Here is a 20,605-nt window from a genome sequence, read left to right as displayed (position 1 = left end):
GAACAATTTTCCATATCCATAGCAACCAACATCAACAATCGCAGTTTTTCTCTTCTTGATAATTTCTGTCAACTACCGCATGTTAATAATTTTATCTGCCCGCATCTAAACACCTTTACATCATTTGACCGCCACGCAGCCACATTCAAAGCCGCCGGCGGCCTCCGTGGTGTAGTGGTCAAGATGCTTGACTCGCGCACGGAAGGTTCCGGGTTCGATTCCCGGTGAGAACACAAAAATTAAAATGTGATTTTTCTCAAGCCTGGTTATTCTGTAATGTAATTCACAACTGTAATTGGGCCTCCTGGCCTGTTGTGGTGCAAAAAAATGAAATGAAAATTTCCCAAATAACTATAGTGAAAGTGCTTTGTTCACCAAAAAGGGAAAAACTACCCAGAAGCCAGGACTTGGAGATAGCATCCGGATTCCTGTCCTTGATTCCCTTTCCTGTCTTCCTAAAGGTAGGATTTTTGTCTGCTGTAGTTTGTTTGGCCGCATGCTGTTCTTTTCCGCCAGGTGGCAGATGCCATCATCACGCAAATGCACCTTTTATTTCCCCGCAAAATTTAACACACATCAACAATTTAGTCAAAAAATACCCATGCAAAATTATAATCGCCACCCCAGGCGTATTTACGATTTTAAATTAGACTTCAATTATAATTATTATAAATTAAGGAAAAGGAATTATTTAAAAGTATATCTCTTATAACGCCTGCATAACATTTATTTTCCTCCACGGATACGAATCGTGGCACCTCACTAGGGCCCAAAACAGCAAAATTCTGAGTTTTAAGAATAGGTGTCTCGGAAAACTCCGGTGACAACTGTCATCAAGCGGAGACGATACGGTTGGCTTGGCCATGTGCTGCGGATGCCTCCCGAGAGCCTTAACCACGCTTGCCTACTTTACAAGGCGTCAGGTTCTCGACGTCCACTGCTGACTGTTCCTCGGCAGTTCATGTCAGAACTACGAGACGCGAACCTGACTCGGGAGACAGAGATGCCCGTAGGATATTCGTGGACACCATATGCTCCAACTAGGGAGCGGACATGGAACGATGATGATGATGTCTCATGTTTTTTTTCAAACGTCTGAACTTCAGAATACTCTGTCTTTTGCTAGAGGTAACACGTTGTTACATTCCCGCTTGCAAAATATTTTTATAGCATAGCCAAAAGGCTTAAAAAAGAGTAAGAGCTTCCGCAGACTACAGACTTTCTATCGGTCGATAGTTTAATCGGGCTTTTCATGAGCATGAAGGTGTATTCAAGCGCGCATATTACAATGATCTGGTATCTGTCTATTGCCAAGTTTAATGGGCTTCACGATTGCCTTCAAACCATCCTATCGGTAAACTATCGGCCGATTGCTAAATTAGTATGGTGCCCATACACTTGGCGATCGTTTAATCGATAGCTATAGTTCAGTTCACTTTGAGCTTTGGCACGGGACCGCCTTGTTTGCGTAATTTTTATGATAGCGCTGCTTGTCGAAATGAATTTTTTTTGGGGTAATCTACTAATTTAGAATGCATCGTGTAAAATTTTCCATTCAATAATCTATCAGTGTGGATGGGATGCACCCAATACTCTCAGTTTCTCTTCTTATCCTTCATCTTCGTTGTATAAAAGCAATAACTTTTCTTGACAACATTATTATTATTAATATAAACATTATAAATTGATGTGTGCATCTAGGCGGTTTTTGAACACATTAACTGAACTAGCACAGATCACTTTCTCAGGAAGGCCATTCCATTTCTCCACTACTAGGTTGGTCAGGAAGTTCTTCCCGGGGTCGGATGAGAAGGAGGTAGTGTTTAGTTTTTATTGTACCAACTTTCATTGCGACCGCTGTCTTAAAAAGCCGTTTATTTACTAGCAAATCATTCGAGAGCAGTCGGCCGGCTGTTCTCTGGTCTGCGCACTCATCACCAACACGACTCCGGTGTGCGCGCTAGCAGCCCAACCCGACTAAACTATCGGCCGATAGAAAGTCTGTAGTCTGCGGAGCTCTTAAAGTCAAATTAAGCAACAAAAAAATCATGAAACTGGAAATCTATCATAACAAATAACAACGCTTTGAAACAAAAAAAATGATTGGTTGATTCACAGGAATCTGTGACGTAGTTCATTATTATACATTTTTAAGAATGTTTTCCAAACAATTAAATGCTATAATTTTTACTGCTTGTAAGAAATTTTTGTTAGATAAGTTTTTCATAACTCTGAACTTCCTTATTGACAAAAATGACTAATTTTTATTTATTTTAAAACTTCCTATTTGAAATGTTACCATTAAGTTTTAATATGAATATTATTTAATATAGAACAATTATACACTTATTTTTAATGGATTTTACGAAGAGCACAATGTTTTATTTCAAATGGAATTGTTTTTATTAAATAAATATTTTGATTGTAAGCAGACTGCATTTTTTTATTATCATCATTCCCCATTCCACATTCCATAGGGCGCTGCGTCAGGAAACCAACAAAAACAATAAATAAAAAAATATGTAATTAAATAATTGAAGAAAAAGATAAACAAGCTCAAATAATATGTATAATGTATTTATTAGCAAAATCTTAACAATATAGAGAACACATAGTAAATCACACAATATCCTGTTTGGCAGCAAAGATTTTTTAATTTAGGGATACCGCATTAACCCTTTCAACAGCAACAACAAACCATCTTTCGTCGTTTCTCCGTAGGATTAGGCACAGAGGATAGAACGCCACATCACTCTATCTTTGCATACAGACTCGCTTCCTCTACATTCATACATCTTTTCATGCACGCGCGTCGATTATTCCTACTTTTGACATGTCCATCTTCAAGTGTTTGTTGGATTTGGTCATGCCATGTCTTTCTCGGTCTTCCTTTATTTCTGCATCCATCAACGTTCCGTAGAATCGAAAAGTTTTTGATTTCTCCTTCATCACTTAAAAATCTGTATGTGGGTATTTTATTATTTTATGGATTCGTATGGATATTCGTATTCATATTTCTTAATCTTCCAAAAAGTAAACACGAGTATTTTAAATATTTTAATTTTTCTTTCTTACACGTATGTGTGACGTCTTATGAATGATAAAATACTGTTTTACTCATAAAATGTGGCTCATGAATTTCTTCCCGAAAATATTAAGAAAAACCTAAGGAACGCCCATTGATATTTAGGATCTGAATTCTTCCCCTGGGAAGATGAAATATTTCCATGACACTTCACCCCAACACAACCGACAATCAAAACGACTGTCGAAAGTAGGAATAATCGGCGTGCGTGCATGAGAAGATGTATGAATGTAGAGGAAGCGATGTCTGTATGCCAAGATGCTGTTATGGCATTCTGTCCTCTCTGCCTACCGGAGAAACGGCGTGATAGTTTGTATTTTATAATTTTATTGACGATTAGAAGACATTCGATGAATCCTATATGAAGAATAATAATAACACAGCTGGTTTTGATTGGCCGGGAGAAGAGCCTACATATTTTTTAATTATTATGACATCAGCACCATATATTTACAATGTATCCCTATAATTAAAAAATCCTCGATGGGTCCACACACATTATCAAATTTCATACAAGTCATATTAATCTTATTGTCTAATAATAACAAACAAACCATTACGCCGTTTCCCCGTAGGGGTAGGCAGAGAGGATAAAACGCCGTAACACTCTATCTTGGCATACAGACCTCGCTTCCTCTACATTCATACATCTTCTCATGCACGCGCGCCGATTATTCCTACTTTTGACATGTCCATCTTCAAGTATTTAATGGACTTGATCGTGCCATGTCTTTCTCGGTCTTCCTCGTTTTCTGCATCCATCAGCATTCGCATCGTAGATCCTTTTGGCCGTTCTTTCGCTGTCCATTCGCTCTACATGTCCAAACCAACGCAGCACCCCTTTCTCGATTCTGTCGATAATGCGTGTCTCAGCCGCACACACTTTGCGGATCTCGACATTTGTGCACCTATCATACATCGTTTTACCACACATTCGCCCGAGGGATCGCATTTCGACAGTATTCAACCTACTTTCATCATCATTTTTCCAATTCCATACTTCGCTCCCATACATTAGAGTTGGCACTAGAACTCTGTTGTGAACTGCTAGTTTAGCCTCCTGCGATAAACATTTGTTTGTCAGAGTAGATTTCAGTGCACCGTTCACCCTGTTCCCGGCACTCACCCTCCTTTCAACATCTTTCTCGGCCTTTCCGTCCCTAGTAAACATTCTTCCCAGGTACACAAATTCTTCTACCTGATTCAGAATATCTCCGTTCACACTGATCTCACATTTAGTTATATTTTCATCCCTTTCAAAAACCATCACTTTTGATTTATCAACATTCATAAGCAAATCGCTTAATAATAACAAGATACGAATACGAATTTTAATATAGTTAACAAAAAATGGAGAATTCCAACATTTTAAAGGGTATATAAGGGTTTTGATTAATATATAAAAGGGTACGATTGAAATCTTGGAGAAATTCTTATATTTATGTAGAACACGCAACTGAGAGAGAACACGCGGAAGGAGAATTCGTGGATTTTACACCATAAAACGCCGTCTCACAAAGCGGTGATTGTTTCGGAGTTTTTGGCCAAAAGTTCGACTAATCTCATTAGCCAAGCACCGTATTCTTTAGACCAGGCCCCGTCTGACTTGTTTCTTTTCCCAAGACTAAAATTGCTATTAAGAGGAACGCGCTCTGCGATGATTGATGGCATGAAAGAGAATTCGCTGCGATAGCTAAAGGCCATACCTTTGCAGGCCTATGAAAAGTGCATGGACAATTGGATTAAGCGTTGGCATCAATGTGTCGCAAATGGCGAAAATAAACAAAATGATATGAAATTAAAATTTTGCTTTTTTTTGCCAAATTCCAGTTTATTTTTGACCATAAAGTATATTGCTAAATCTCCTCCAAGTCCCTAAAGTAACCTATTGGGAAGCAGGCGAGCGATTTTACATCCTCAGATTTGACCCTTCGTTCTCTGAACATAGATTTAGTGATTTTTGAACATTTTCTTTTTGAATTTTGTTTTTTATAAAAGCTTAAAAACAATTATTTTTATTTGTTTTTTTTTTTAAACTCTTGATGTAAAAGAAAAATTGTGGTACAAATTTGTACCCCCAGGAAATTAAAACATTAAAAAGTCATTATTTTTCCCGTATGATATATTCACAAAAATAAATTAAAACCCACATTATAACCAAACCACTAAAATATTTGAAAAAAAATAAAAAATACTTGCTATCATAATTTTAATATCGAGGTTTGTAAAGGAGTAGTAATTTTATACAACCAAAACAGGAGACGGTTCTACGCAAAACTGATCCCCAGGGGTAGTATTTTGAATCGTCTCTATCCCCTAAAGAGTGGTTAATTTGGGTATTTTTATTTTTTTAATGCGACAACACTTAGCTTCACATAATGGCCACAGTGATGATTGAATTTTTTTTGTGTTCAGTAAAATTATGGATTTTCTTAGAATCTTACTTTACAGTTATGCATAATGTTTTTTTTTGTTTTTACTAACAATGTTTGAATATCAACATCGAGTATGTCCAAATGTTTGTAGACGAGCTGGACTTCCCCCTAGGGAGTTATTTAGATCTAAATTTGTTGCGATAGAGAGGGGAAACGTTATTGAGAAGAGTGTTACACAGTGTGTAAATTGGCCACTTTAACCAGCCAATGACAGGTCATAAACCTCGGACAAAACTTACTCTTTCATACCGATAACCATAGAACTAACTATGGTTTTCATTCCCCTATGCCCAGAATTCTTAGGTCTGCCAACAAACATACCAGTCTAGATTTCTTTGATAACAAGTTGTCTTCTTTCAAACAATCACTGAATCAAATTCAATTATAAACACCTCTCTCCCGCTTCCACTCCCACCGAGTCTACCATATACCATTGTGTCTTTCTACTTTCCTTTATAATAATTTTCTATGTATAAATATGTCTTTAAAAATGCCAATTGTGCGTATATATAAATAAATAATCCCTGTAAATGGTTACACTTTCATATTCCTTTCTCAAAAATGTTTTCCCAAATGCAACAAATTAAGATTACTTAATGCCAGTTATTGAGAGATCTTACTTTTTGTAAATTTGTAGTTGTAATTGTTTCAGAAACTTTTAAAAACTGATATGAATGAAAAGAGGGATGTCTAAAACATAAAAAAGTTTTATATGAACAAATTTAAGTGTCTAATAAAGGAATGTTGTTTGTTAGAACTGATAGAAATTGAAAGTGAGACGACTTCAGCAAAATGGTTTGATATTAATATACTTAATTTATTAATTGAAAACTGACACAAATTATTAACGAGACGTCATCAACATAACAGAGCTTAATATTAAGAGCATAGAATTAAGAATAGTCCAGAAGGAGCGTAGAATCATATTTGAATACATCGGACTGTGTCCAATAATTCCCCCACTTAGACACACTTTCGCCGCGCGCATACGTTAAGTCGCCGCGTAATATTGCCAGATTGCGAAGAATATAACCATAACACAAATGCAAGGTAAAAAAAAAACAATTTGTTAATTTCTCTAAAATTTTCTGGTTCACGCATTCACATTAATTGTCACAACAGAGTAGATAAGTAGAGGGTCATTTAAAAAGAGTAATTTAATTAATGAACTATAAACTTAAAGAATAAAACTAATTTTATTTTACATAAAACGGAAATTTTTATATCATGTTTTAAAGATAATGTCGGTCAAATGTCCACCACGGTGTTGTTTAATCCGAGGTTCAATTTTCATTATTTCTCTTATTATATGAGCAAAGTATGGTAAAAAATTTTACTACCCTGGCAACACTAACGAAATTTCCATTTCGTTATTTCGACAATTCGAAAAATAATTCAATTTTTAAGTAATGCATTTGTGACTTACACATTTATTTGCTAATTACACGTGAAATGTGATTGCATCCTGTTTCTTTAAGATCCTAGCAGTATTTCTACACTGTAAAATGACACAACACGGCATAGTTGAATTCAAATCAGGAGTTGCGTACTGAGCGACGTCTACTAAGAAACTAATGGGCCAAAACGTAAAACTACTCATTTATGAGTAGTTTAGTCACCTTCTGTTTGATGTGCGTATGCGGTTTCTGGACTATTCTTAATTCTATGATTAAGAGACTAAAATAATAAATAATGAATGTTATAAAACAGTTAAATAAGTTGATAAAATTTCTAGGTGAAAACTCATTATCAAACAAACAGGGGGTAGAGAGAGAGGATAGAATCCTATATCACTGTGTCTTTGCATACAGACCTCGCTTACCCTACATTCATACATTTCTCAGGCATACACGACGATAATTCCGACTTTCGACATGTCCATCTTCCAGTATTAGATCAATTTGTTCGTGCCATGTCTTTCTCGGTCTCCCTTGTTTTCTTTTCTTCGTTCTTTCGCTGTCCATTCGCTCCACATGTCCAAACCAACGCAGCACTCCTATCGTGATTCGGAGGCTTGTCTCAGCCTTAAATAATGCAAAGATTTCAAATTTGTGCAAAGCAAAGGTTGCTAAAGATTCCGTACCGTACGTAAGTAGTAAATAACGTAATATAAATACAAAAACTAATACAAAGTGTAATTAAGACCCTTACATAAATAAATAAAGTTATAAATCAAATTAAACATTGATCCTAAGTGCCATTTTGAACAAAATCTTTTTTTGTTGGATTATAGATAATAATTTTTTTCTCTATTGTATAACACAATACGTGCTAGGTATTATAAAACTGAAAAAAATGTTGTAGATCTGATTTTTATAAAAAAACGTTTAAGCGCAAGCGAAAATTCTTGATAGGAGTTTACTGTAATTTATTACAGAAATAAAAGACGAGTGATACTTCAATCCACAAATTTGGAATATCCAATGACCAGTTTAATGAAAGCGATGGCTTTCGCAACATCTTCGAGACTGGTATCTTTATAAGGGAAATTCAATGTATTTATATAAAATTTACTCGTAAAAACTACTATTAATTTTAATAATTTACTAATTCAATGTATTTTACTAATGACTTTTTACCCTTTGTTATTCAGAAATCATAATTGACAGAAATCAAACTCACAAAGGATGGGACAATCAAAAATAATATATATACAATACTTACTCATTAAAATATCATTATATCAACTCATTAGTCAACCCGAAAAGCTTTGTTGATGAGACAAAAATAATTTAATTTAACAATATTTTGAGTTTGTCCAAATTTTTGTAGACAAGGGCTGGATTCAACTCCCCGGGGAGCTGTTAATATTAACATATTACAACAGAGATGAAGAACATTTAAGAGAAGGTAATATAGAAGTCTAGGTATCTACAGGGCTTATGACCTGTCAATAGATCCAGTCCTTGTCTAAAAAAATTCAAAATGGAATAACTTTTACTACTTTTCGAACAACCTAATATATATATTATGTATGAATAACTTACTCTCCTATTTTTACTAACAGGCTGTTTGATTTCGACGCTGTACAAATCCTCAGTACATGAAGTTACGTGAATACCCACGAAACTAACACCAACCCTCATGACGGACGCAATGCTGTCGAAAGAGAGAGCAAATAACAAGTCACAATGACTTAGAAATCCCACTGTGCATTCGAATGGAAAATTAATATTTTTATAACTTAACAAATTGGCAAAAAACCTTGTTTGAAAACTAATCGCTAGCAAAAATAACAGAAATAAAATATGATAGAAAAATAAAACTTATAACAAATGGAATGTTAGATAAAGGTATTTTTTATTATTAAAAGATTGAGGAATTGCAGAAAGTAATTTCTGCTGGACGAGGTAAAGAAAACAAGTAAATATACATTAAAAAAAATTTTTAGGCCCTAAACTATTTTTCTACATAAATTCCACCATTTTGTAAATACCCGTTATTAGTGGCCGACCGAAGTTTCAGTTTCGGCCAATGGGATCACACTCAACGGTGTGATCGCAGCAGATAACGAGAGGATAAAAGGCGAGTTTCTGGCGTCTCTAAACCAGCTAAGGGAAGGTAACCCGACTGAAAAATTCACTACGGCGAGCACATCCAATAAGCAGTTGTCCCGGCTGCGGAATATAAGAGTAGCCCAGGACCGAGATGCTTTCGCTGTAGCGATCGCCAACGTCGGGGGGACCTGACAAGGCACCGCAAGAAGAAGAAGAAATAGGTAGCTGAAATTCACACTCGGCTATGGCAGAGAACATACATGTTGTTCGGACCAACGCTCAATCTAATCTATACCTAGTTACCCGTCCTTCTCATTTCCTAGCGCACTCCACGTAACAATAATTCTACGCGTGAGTGCCGGAAAAAACATTATATTATCAGTACGCAAATAACATTCTTCGAGTGAAGTACTTTTTCTTTCATCAAGCGAGCTGTGCCGGCGTCTATATAGACCGCCAGCTTCACAAGCCAGGTTCCAGAACTCATCATCAGCAGGTTAGTGGAGTTGCGCAACCTTCCTTCCTAACAATACAGTCCACTCCTCAACGCATGTCTTGCGAACGAGCTATAGATAACTGTGGAGAGGTTCCACGAGAGAAATTGCTTATTTTAATAAATGCTTATCTTTTAGTACAGACCGTACAAGCTCCAGTCTATTTACCCTTATTATTGCGTAATACAACGCCACCTTCGGTCAAAATGTAAGAAAAACCATTAAAAATCGCATGCATTTTAAACGCACTTATCTATGTATATCTTCATAATTAAGGTCGTAATCTAGTACGCAAGTAAAGTAAGAACATTGTACAATATTAAAATTTTAAAATTCCGCTTTTCAAAATCCCACCATAAAAAAAAAGAAGATATTTATTTTTGTTAAAGACGAGAGTTGTATGGTAATATGCTCCACCCTCGACCAGCTTTGAGTTGACCAGTCAAACTGATGTTTATATTTTATGAAGCCTAATATGTCTACGGGTCAAGTACCAAGCGACAAGTTGAAACCTGCAAACAAACAGGCTGCCGACAACTCCGAAATGATAAGACAATGCTCCAGCACACGAGGCGTTAGGGTCAATGGCTGCCATTCACGAAGCTGGGTTTGAATTGGTTGAACAACCCCAGTCACCTGATCTAGTTTCCAGTGATTACCGGCTGTTTCCACTCAAGGAACATTTGAGTGGAGGGCGACAATGACGTCTTGTGCTGTGTAGATGAGCGGTTGGCAGAGGTCGGACAAACGTTCTATCAAGAAGTTATAGAAATGTTGGGACACCACAGGAAGAAGTGTATTAAAGTTTAGGGGTTCTACGTCGAAAAATAAGATACAATTTTTTTTCTGATCCACTAAGAAATAAGTCAGGGTCAGGGGGCAGCATATCAACTAATCGTCGTGTATTTAAAAGTTTTATGCACCAATCACAAACGCCTGTTTGATCAAAGGTAGAAAAAATCCACATAATTCATAATAGCCATGGGTAACTCAAGATTATTTTTTCAAGGTCAGCTCGCAGCTCAACTATTCGGGCTGGAGTTTTGAACCGGCTCCCAGATCAGCTCACATTATTTCACGCGAATGTCGCGAGTCACGAGCTCAAGTAGTGAGGTTAGGCAGTTTACATTTTGCTAAATCTCCCCCTCCAGGCCCGGGCTCTTTATAGACCTGGGCTTGGAGGGGGAACTCTTCACGGGGACCCGTCGCAATAGATCTTCACAGGTCGCAGTGACGTCAGGAGCTTGAATAGCACTGACCCCCACCTCTAAGAGGTTAGGCAGTGAGCAGAACGATACAGATCGTACTGTTCGGCTCAAATAAATGTATGGTTCACCGAATTATTGCTAACGCACTGAGTCAATTGACCTGATATTTAATTTTCTGTAAAGCGTCGCCTAAACGTACGATTCAAACGAAACTCACATCGTATTGCTGTGAGCTGCCTATTAGAAATTTGAGCTGCAGCTCAAAGTGTTCGAGTTACCCATGCCTTATTCATACAATTAGTAGATAAATATGATATCACATGTAAAAAGTAAAGCGGATGAGATGATCCACGCGGTCAGCGGTATATTTTTTAGTGTCACGATGGCGGTTTATAAATTATTGTCATGATGAGATGACGCCAATGAGGTTGTGGTTAATACTGTCGGGTGTCGTAGAGTAGTGTTTAGATGGCGGGATGTAGTCGCCTGATGTCTTCTGTGTCCATCCTCGCCTGGTCGATAGAGGAAGCCGAAGGGACTCCGCACGGTGGCTCCAGGAGGACTTCTTCGAACATCATTATGTTTTCTGCCTCTTCTGCAAAAGGTGAACATGTTTATGTACACTCAAACGGAGGTTAGTGGCGAAACAGTTTTATGATTTGATGGATTGTGAGAAAACTTATCAGATTTTAAACCAGAAAATGTTGTGTTTTCAAGATTATTGATCAAAATAAATTACTTTCAATGACATCATTATCGTTAAATGGTGCATAGGGCACTGCATTAGTACACAAACTGCAGCGTTTTTTGTTCATTACTTGTTACATGAAGATAAGGGGATCAGTGGCGATAGTAGCGCTTCAAACGCCAGATCAGGTACTATGAAATATGTACTTCTTTTTAAATAAATATATCATGTCAACCATGTCGGGAATCAAACCCTAGAACTCCTATCATTTGCCTAAGTTTAGTCTGAATTTCAAGAGGCGTAATCTGCCGGTCGAAAAGTAATTATATTTTGGCGATATATTTTTTATAAGAAATACCTTAGAAAATGATTATTTTTACCAAATGTAGGTGCGATTTTGAAAGAACGGCGTTTTAAAATGGCAAAATCAAATGATTTCCTCACTTTTTATGAGAATAACTTTTTTGTGATTTCTGGGTTTTGTGAAAAATTTATTATTTTATTTTATTTGATGGATGTGACAGGGTTTGAAGAACACCTGTATATAACATTGTATAAAACAACTGTGTAGTATGTATATATATATATATTGTTATTATATTATTTCATAATTTTGTAATAAAACACTGTTATGTTAAATGTATTTATGTTTATAAAAGGCATTTGTGCCGTGTACACACTAATAATAAAATAAAAAAATATTGATTGATTTGGTGTTTATTTTGTAGAACTCCATATTTAAACTTATAATTAGAAATCAAACACTGATTTGAGTCTACTGAACACTTTATTTTATTTTTACAAATATAAACATATAAAAATAAAAACTTCGTGACAATTGTTTCGCCTTATTAGGGCATACCTAGGCATAACCTAGGCCTTATTAGGCACTTAACCATTGGTTTTTCCCTCAATTATGATTAATGCATAGGTTAGGTAACACTTATGGAACGGCTGCAGACATTCTGTCCAATTCTTTACCATCTTATAAGTCCAAAATACCAAGTTTATTTGTAACTGCTCGTCAAACTATTATTGACGATTCAATTTCATAAATTAAAAAAAATACTTACTTGTTTATTTTTATTACCTTATACTTGTTTTTTATTTTTTACTATTATATCAAATTGCATTGTAGTATTGGCAAATACGCATTTCATAGATACATATTTTCATTTCTTATTTTTTCGTAATAATATATGCTTGCTTGTTTATTAATTTAACTTTAAAATGTCTTTCTTGCTTACCGTAACACTTTATTTATTGTTTGCCTTACAGAATTTATTTCATAGGCTTATATCTTTGCATTTTTTATTTATATGCTTACTGTTTTTTCTTGCATACCTTTGTTATTATTGTTTTTTTTTACTTTGTAAAACTTTTTATCATATCCTTTTTAACTAATTTCACAATTTTTTTCTGTATATTCTGTTTATTATTTAGTATGTTAGCATGTATTTCATTTTTATTTTTTGTAAATGCCTTTTGGGCGTTGATGAACAAAATAAATAAATAAATGTACATGCTATAGTTCATAAGATTATTTTTATTTTCTACTTAAGTACCTTGAATTATATAACTATATAAGGACATTCAATCCAAATAATCTTCACATTCGTTTGAAAATGCCCTAATAAGGCGAAACAATTGTCACGAAGTTTTTATTTTTATATGTTTATATTTGTAAAAATAAAATAAAGTGTTCAGTAGACTCAAATCAGTGTTTGATTTCTAATTATAAGTATAAATAAAAATATTCATTGGATCGAGGAAAAGAGGGAAGTGAATTCTTCATTGACTGGGTTCAAATTGATCAGACATGATAAATTCGCCGAAATGATTACAAAACATACTGCATATGCAATAATATAACAAATAAATACAAATGAATGAACACTTACGTATAATGCGTAACATCTTGTTTCCGTAGGCATCGTCGACGTGGTATCCCACCCAGAAGGCGAGGGGTATCAATGGTGCAACCACGTATGCCTTCTTAGTCCGTCTGAATCTGAAATTGTCAAGAGCATTACGGGCTGGATCAATTTTTTAAGCTCATGTTACAATTGAAGACCTCGGCGGATAAACAACAAATGTCACATACATAAAATTTCACAGGAGAGCAATAAAACTTCTCAATTTCTAATGGCACATGATTTTCTTGTCTGTTGATGTTGTCAAATGTAGGCAATACAATGAAAACATAAAAAACGTTTCATTTTTGTCAATATCTCTTTTCAAATTTAAAATACATAAGAAAATAATAGTGTGACATTTGTTGTTTATCCAAAAATTAAGCACATTTGTTATTTTTTTTAATTTTTTTTTTTTTATTTAAATCTTAAAGTAGGGCACACATATCATACATATTGTTATGTGTGTTCTAATAATAACATTGCAAATATATTTAATTTATAAATTGTTTATCACATATGTCTTGACCATTATTTTAAATTTTGATATGTTTTTTTCTTCATAAATATTTTTTTCCATTTCGTAATACTTTTTAATTGCTTTAAATAAAATTGAATTTTGTGACTTTGCCTTTTTCCTAAATGGAAGTCTAATTTTGTTCTTTTCTCTAGTATTGTGATCGTGTTCATGCTGGTTCCGATCAATTTTTTTCCAAAATTCTGTTTTTTTATTAGAGTTTATAATTTTATAAACAAATATCATTGTATTGTAAAATATTCTTTGTTTATATGTTAATAATTTCATTTCATTTACCATCGACTTTACCCTCGTATATCTGTTTTTTTTCAAAATGATTCTAAAGGCTTTATTTTGTAATACAGTTAGTTTATCTATGTTTTCTTTGTTTGATAAAAATAAAATGCTACTACAGTAGTTAACGTGTGGTTCAATAATTGCTTTGTAAATAGTTTTGCAAGAGTCCTTATCAATAAATCTTCTGATCCTTCCCAAAATTGATATTTTTTTGCAATCTTATTTATTACCATCTTAGCGTTTTGGTGAAATGTAAGTTTTGAATCCAACATTACACCTAAATATTTAATTTCAGTGACTTCATTAAGTTTTTCATTTTCTATTACAATTGATGGTGTAATTTCTATTCTTGTGTTGTTGGTGGATAAAAAATGCACTAATCTTGTTAAAAAATGAGGAAAATGCTTAATTTATCTAATCAAGCATTAAAATTTATCTTGTGATATGTATTAAGGAGGAATAAAACATTGATTTGTATTACAAGGACGATGAAAATTTATTAAAAGAACAAAATTATTAAAAAAGGAAAAGAGAAAAAAGAAAAATTGTATAACGTAAGATTTAAAAACCTTATTTAAATTTATTTCAACAGAGAGGGAAAACATTTTTGAGAAGGGAATATGGAAGTCTAGGCGTATGCAGGGCTTATGACCTGTCATTGGCTGGTTTAAGTGGCCACTTTACACACTGTGTAACATTCACCATTCTGCCCATGTTTGAACATCCACATTTCCTCAACTCTTCCATCTGTTGACTTTTGTGAAGTAAAAGAGCTGAAACCTTTATCACGTAGGTGAGATTCATCCGGCTGAACCAAATCACCCACTAGGCAACGCCTGAAAACAATTTTCCAATTTTTATACTTCTTCTTTTACCAGGTAGTAATTCAACAATGTTTAACAACGTCCACAGGGCTTATGGCCTGTCATTGGCTGGTTTAAGTTGCCACTTTACACACTGAGTCACATTTACCATGTTTAAATATCCACATTTCCTTAACTCTTCCAACTTTTGTGAAGTAAAGGAGCTGAAACCTTTATTATGTGGGTGAGATTCATCCGGCTGAACCAAATCACCTACCAGGCAACGCCTGAAAACAACCAGCCAATGACAGGTCATAAGCCCTGTAAATGCCTAGACTTCCATATTTCTTCTCAACAATGTTTTCCCTCTCTGTGGCAATAAATTTAAATATGAACAACTCCCTAGGGAGGAAATCCAGCCAGTCTACAAGCATTTGGACATACTCAAACATTGTTGAATAAATAAAGAGTTTAAATATAGAAAGTATTGAAGTAACAGAGGCGATGTATCATAGCACAAACAGTAAAACAAGTATAACACTTAGTACATTTTTATAATTTAGAAAAGAAGTGATTAAAAAGTAATGATTTAAATTTGTATAAAGATAGATGAAATAAATCAAAGTTTCCATGTTTGTTCGCTAACATGTGGAGCCGTGGAATAGGCGAGTATTTAGCATAGTTTGAACTATGCAAATCAACAGCAAAAGAAGTATTTTGTCTCTTCCCACGCTGTCTCGCATAAAAATTCACACAATTTAAAAGTTCGGGACTGTCAAGAACATTATTTAATAACTTAAAATGCAGCACTAAATCTGAAATTTCCCTTCTATCACTAATACATATTAATTTTAACTCGAATACATATTAATAATATAGAATAACATTCCTTTGTAGTTTATTTCTTCATGGTAGGGATGTGAATGTACTGCAGAACGATGCCCCCGATTTCATGTCCAATACCGATAGAGTTGCATTAAATGTGATATTGGATTCTACAGAAAATGGTGACATTGCTTTCTTCGGTCATCACACTATTTCAGGTGAAACGTTTTAGCACGTGTGTGTCATCGATTATGGACGATGAACCCTACACCTGTATGTATTATAAGGATATGTGTTTACCATTTTTTGAATAGACTAAGTCCGTTAATAAATAAGTGCGCAAATATGAGTTCACGTAACTCTAATTTGCACTAGCAGAAGACTGGTACTAAAATTTTACAGACTTACCCGGTTAGCAGTCCTACAGTAGCCGCCACAGAGAAACCGATAAGCCAGTTCGTTTTCTCCCTCTGTCTCGCGATTTCCATAGACAATTCGCGCTCTCTCAGCATTTGCAACATTTGTAAGTGTCGTTCCATCTTCAAAAAAACAATTTATTCAAAATGGTGCCTACTTACTTATTCAAAAAGTTAAAGTGAACTGTTATACATCAACAATATTATCGACTACTCACTGAACGATGAAATATTATCATCTGTGTCTAGTACGAGAGTTGGGTATTATACTTGACACTAAACTTTCTTTTACAATTCATATTGAACATGTTATCAATAAATCCTTAAAACTTCTTGGGTTTATTAACAGAAGCACAGCTGACTTCAAAAATATCGATACCCTTAAAACTCTCTTCTGTTCCCTAGTTCGCCCGCACCTAGAGTATTCCTCTGTTATCTGGTCTCCATATTATGATGTTCACATCAAGAATATTGAATCAGTTCAACATCGATTTTTAAGAAAGATAGGCTGGAGGTTGGGCTTATCCAGAGACCTATATACGTATAATGAGTTAGAAACTACTTTGAATATATCTTCTCTTCAAGACCGTCGAAATAAATCTGACCTTATAGTCCTATTTAAAATTCTCTACTCACTCTTTGATGCGCCTGAACTACTGAGCTTAGCAAAATTAAATATCCCAACTAGAAACCTCAGACAAAACTTACTCTTTCATACCGATAACCATAGAACTAACTATGGCTTTCATTCCCCTATGCCCAGAATTCTTAGGTCTGCCAACAAACATACCAGTCTTGATTTCTTTGATAACAAGTTGTCTTCTTTCAAACGATCACTGAATCAAATTCAATTATAAACACCTTTCTCCCGCTTCCACTCCCACAAAGTCTACTATAAACCATTGAGTCTTTCTAATTTTGTTATAAAAAAATTCTATGTATAAATGTGTCCATAAAAATGCCCGTTGGGCGTATATATAAATAAATAACTAAAAATAAATAAAACAATGTTTTGAGTATGTCCGAATGTTTACAGACAGGATGAATTTTCTCCCTAGGGAGCAGTGGCGTCTTTGATACCAAATTTCTTGGACAATTAGGTTTAAAAAAAAAATTTCATTTTCAAGTAGGACTGAGTCCGCTAATTTTCATAAGATTCAAAATCTCGCAACTCAGCGTATCATGATGGATATGAGCTTTTTCTATAAAATTGTTAATAACCCAATCGATAGCCCAGAAATTGTTAGAGGCATTTCATATCGAGTCACTGTCCGTAGAACTCATCAATCTGTACTTTTCGACATTCCTAACTCAATGACTAATTATATGAAAAATAGCACTCTTAAAGGAATACAGATGATGTCGACATATTGCACTGTAAATACCATATTTTTATCAGATCTGTTAAAGACATTTTAAATTTATCTCCTGCTAAAGTTTTAACTTTTAATTTTAACTTTTAATTTCAACTCTTAATTTTTACTTACCCATATTATGAGGGTACTACTTGCAAATCCGGCAGAATCCATCTTTTTTTATTTTGAGCAAATCACAAAAAACTGACACAATACTTAACTTCAACTTTTTTTAAAACTTATTTTTTTTATTTTAAATAGTAAATATTTTATACGCAAGCAGTGATGACATAAGCATGATTATGTCAAGAAACAGTAGTAAAAAAACAAATTTTATTTTGTACATTTCCAACTTTTCAATACTCAAGTAGAAGTTTCCATGATTGCAACAAAGCTGATAATTTAAAAGTCAAGTCTTACAAATTAAGCCGTACTTTTAACTGAAAATGTTGAAATTATTGTAAAAAATTGTATTCTGAATAGGTTTCAATTAAAATCTCACTTTTTTTTAATTTTGGATATTGCCCGGTTTGCAAGTCCTTATATGTACATCTATTTATTTATTCATTTGACACTTTATATACATATACAATAAATATACATATGAGGGTGGGCATATTGCCTTAAGGCAATTTCTTCCCACCTACCCTAACAGTTCAGTTTGTGAAAATTACAAATACATGGACATATTGAATCTTACAATTTTATACAAAAATTAAAAACAAAGATTAACAAATTAAAAATATATAAAAAAAAAAAAACTATACTACGAAGAGAGGAGAGGGGACGGGAAGGAAAGAAGAAGGATAAAGGAACAATTTAAATATTTAGATAGTGACATTTCAATCTTGACTTTAATGTAAATAAAGAAGGGGCGTCTCTACTAGCATCTACTAACTGCATCTAATGAATTATTGTTGGTTGTGAATTTTGACTAAGAAATATAAATGTTCATGGAAGCAGAGAGATAGGGGAGGAAAGTAGAGTTGGAGCTATACAATGCCTTCTCCCTTTTATGTTATTTTTATTTAATTTTTATATTTTTATAAATATATATATTTTATATTTAATTATTTTTTCCCCTCTCCTTCTGCATTCATAACAAATAAATGTGAAATCTGTAACTGATCTTACTTTTCTAACTTAATACTTACTTTTCAATTTACCATTTATAATTTTGTACAGATATTAAATGTCACTTTATTTTATTTTAGTCTAAAACAACATAAGATCCTGCCAATGTACCAAAAGTCAAATAAATAATTACTTACCAACTAAAAAACCACACACTAAATCTTATCGCTCTTAAAATAAGCCACTTTTAATACTCGTATCAATAAAAAAAGTTTCGGATAGTAAAAGAAATGATTGATAAATAACGTTAAATTAATCAACAACGCAATACAATTACGGCGATATTAATACAACATAATTGTTATAAAATGGTCAAGGATTCCGTAATGCAATAATATCAACAAATAAAGTTATTGAATTATCAAAACACATTATTTTCATATGCGTAAACCAGTCTGTTTTGTTTATTTTTTCCTTACCTTTATTTGGCTCATGGAAGTAATAAAGTCCTGATTTTTTCTGAAATTGGCTTCCATGTCTGAAGAAGCTGAGTTTCCCATGATTAATAATTATATTTTTACTAGTTTACGTTAGAAAATTAAAGAAAAGAAGAACTAGAGAGAGAAGATTTTCGCCTTTTCCACCACTTTTGACTTTTGATCAGTATTGACATTTGGTTCTTTCACTATATATGTGGCATGGGGTTGCCATTACAAAAATTTGATAAAAGTACTTAAGTAAATAGTTTTTGAATAATAAAGTAATTGATTAGGGAAATATCATTATCTATATATATTATGTTATTTAGTCAGGCCGTTTATGATAATGTGTCAAAGCGTAAATCTATTCCTATACCTATCTCTTTTTCTCTCGCCAAATTCAAACCTGTCCCTTTTGCACCTATATGAAGATTTCGAAAAACAAATTAATAGTAAAATATTGTCACCTGTATTTACACAGTGTCCGCTTTGAGCTCGATAAAAGTACACGGTTAATCGCTAATCGATTTTCGGTACAAAACGTATCTTAAAACATAATAAATAAAAATAAATTTACTGTGATTAAGAAAACGAAGTTATTACAGTGTGGAGTTTTGCCGCTTAAGCAGAGAAATAAGAAAATTTACAAAAAGGTTAGTCTATCCGTTTGCGTTGTGACATTAACAACATTTAATATACTTGCTCTCGTGAACCAGCTTATGCTGCGTTTATATTAGTTATTTGGGAAAATAGTAATTTGTATCAATACTATGTACATAAAAAAGCCCATTTTATCAAATTATAAAGAATGCAATGATTAAATGTGTCAAAAAATTATACAGGTGTTCTTTAAACCCTGTCACATCCGAAACCACGATGATCAGTATGAGCAAGAAGATATATTGGCACATTAAAATATATTTTTTGAACGAATAAAATTTAAAAAAATAAAATATCGAAAAAAGCCGATGGTTGCTTACTTCTGCAGGGATGAAACGAGGAATAGTAAGGGGGGAGTCGGATACTGCGGCGCGCTCCCCTCATTTCTCCCCTGCAGAAGTAAGCAACCATTTGTTTTTTTAAATGTTTTATTTTCAAAAACTATGAAATATTATACTGTAAAAGCACCTTTTTAAATAAATATTTTATGTCAACCATGCCGAGAATCGAACCCGAGACTTCTCGCGCGGTAGGCGAACGCGCTGACCACTACACCACGAGACCGACAAAACGTCTTCTGAGACACCCATTCAAAAATAAGTATTTTACTGTTTCGGGCCCTAGCGAGGTGCCACGATTCGTATTTGTAGAGAAAAAAAGGTGTTATGCAGGCGTTATATAGACGGCATTCGGTTTTTACTGAGTAAATATCCGATCTCCAGACAGCCTCCATACAGTTGAATGTGAAAAAGGATATATTCTTTAGGCTGCGGTCAGGGTAGAGGGCTAGCGCGGTAGCGATAGCGGGCGCGAAATTTCAAACTTACGAAAACGTGTGAAAAACGCTACACATGGCCAT

The 20,605-nt window shown here is 34.1% G+C and overlaps 1 protein-coding gene across 1 annotated transcript; it reads right to left on the bottom strand.

Annotated features, from left to right (window-relative positions):
- Positions 1–10,386: 10,386 nt before the first annotated feature.
- On the bottom strand, positions 10,387–19,291 carry LOC148276989 (plasminogen receptor (KT)). The gene is made up of 4 exons (XM_088233486.1): positions 19,087–19,291; positions 16,171–16,301; positions 13,309–13,418; positions 10,387–11,314 (listed from the first exon to the last, which is right to left on the bottom strand). The coding sequence occupies exons 1-4, from the start codon at positions 19,165–19,167 to the stop codon at positions 11,184–11,186; spliced, it is 453 nt and encodes a 150-aa protein (XP_088089612.1). The 5' UTR covers positions 19,168–19,291; the 3' UTR covers positions 10,387–11,183.
- Between the last annotated feature and the right edge of the window lie 1,314 nt (positions 19,292–20,605).

This window comes from Micrasema longulum, unplaced genomic scaffold (genome assembly GCF_059751315.1).
Source record: "Micrasema longulum isolate JH-2025_06_02 unplaced genomic scaffold, ASM5975131v1 h1tg001111l, whole genome shotgun sequence".
Taxonomy (NCBI): domain Eukaryota; kingdom Metazoa; phylum Arthropoda; class Insecta; order Trichoptera; family Brachycentridae; genus Micrasema; species Micrasema longulum.
This window is presented reverse-complemented; position numbering and strand designations above follow the sequence as displayed.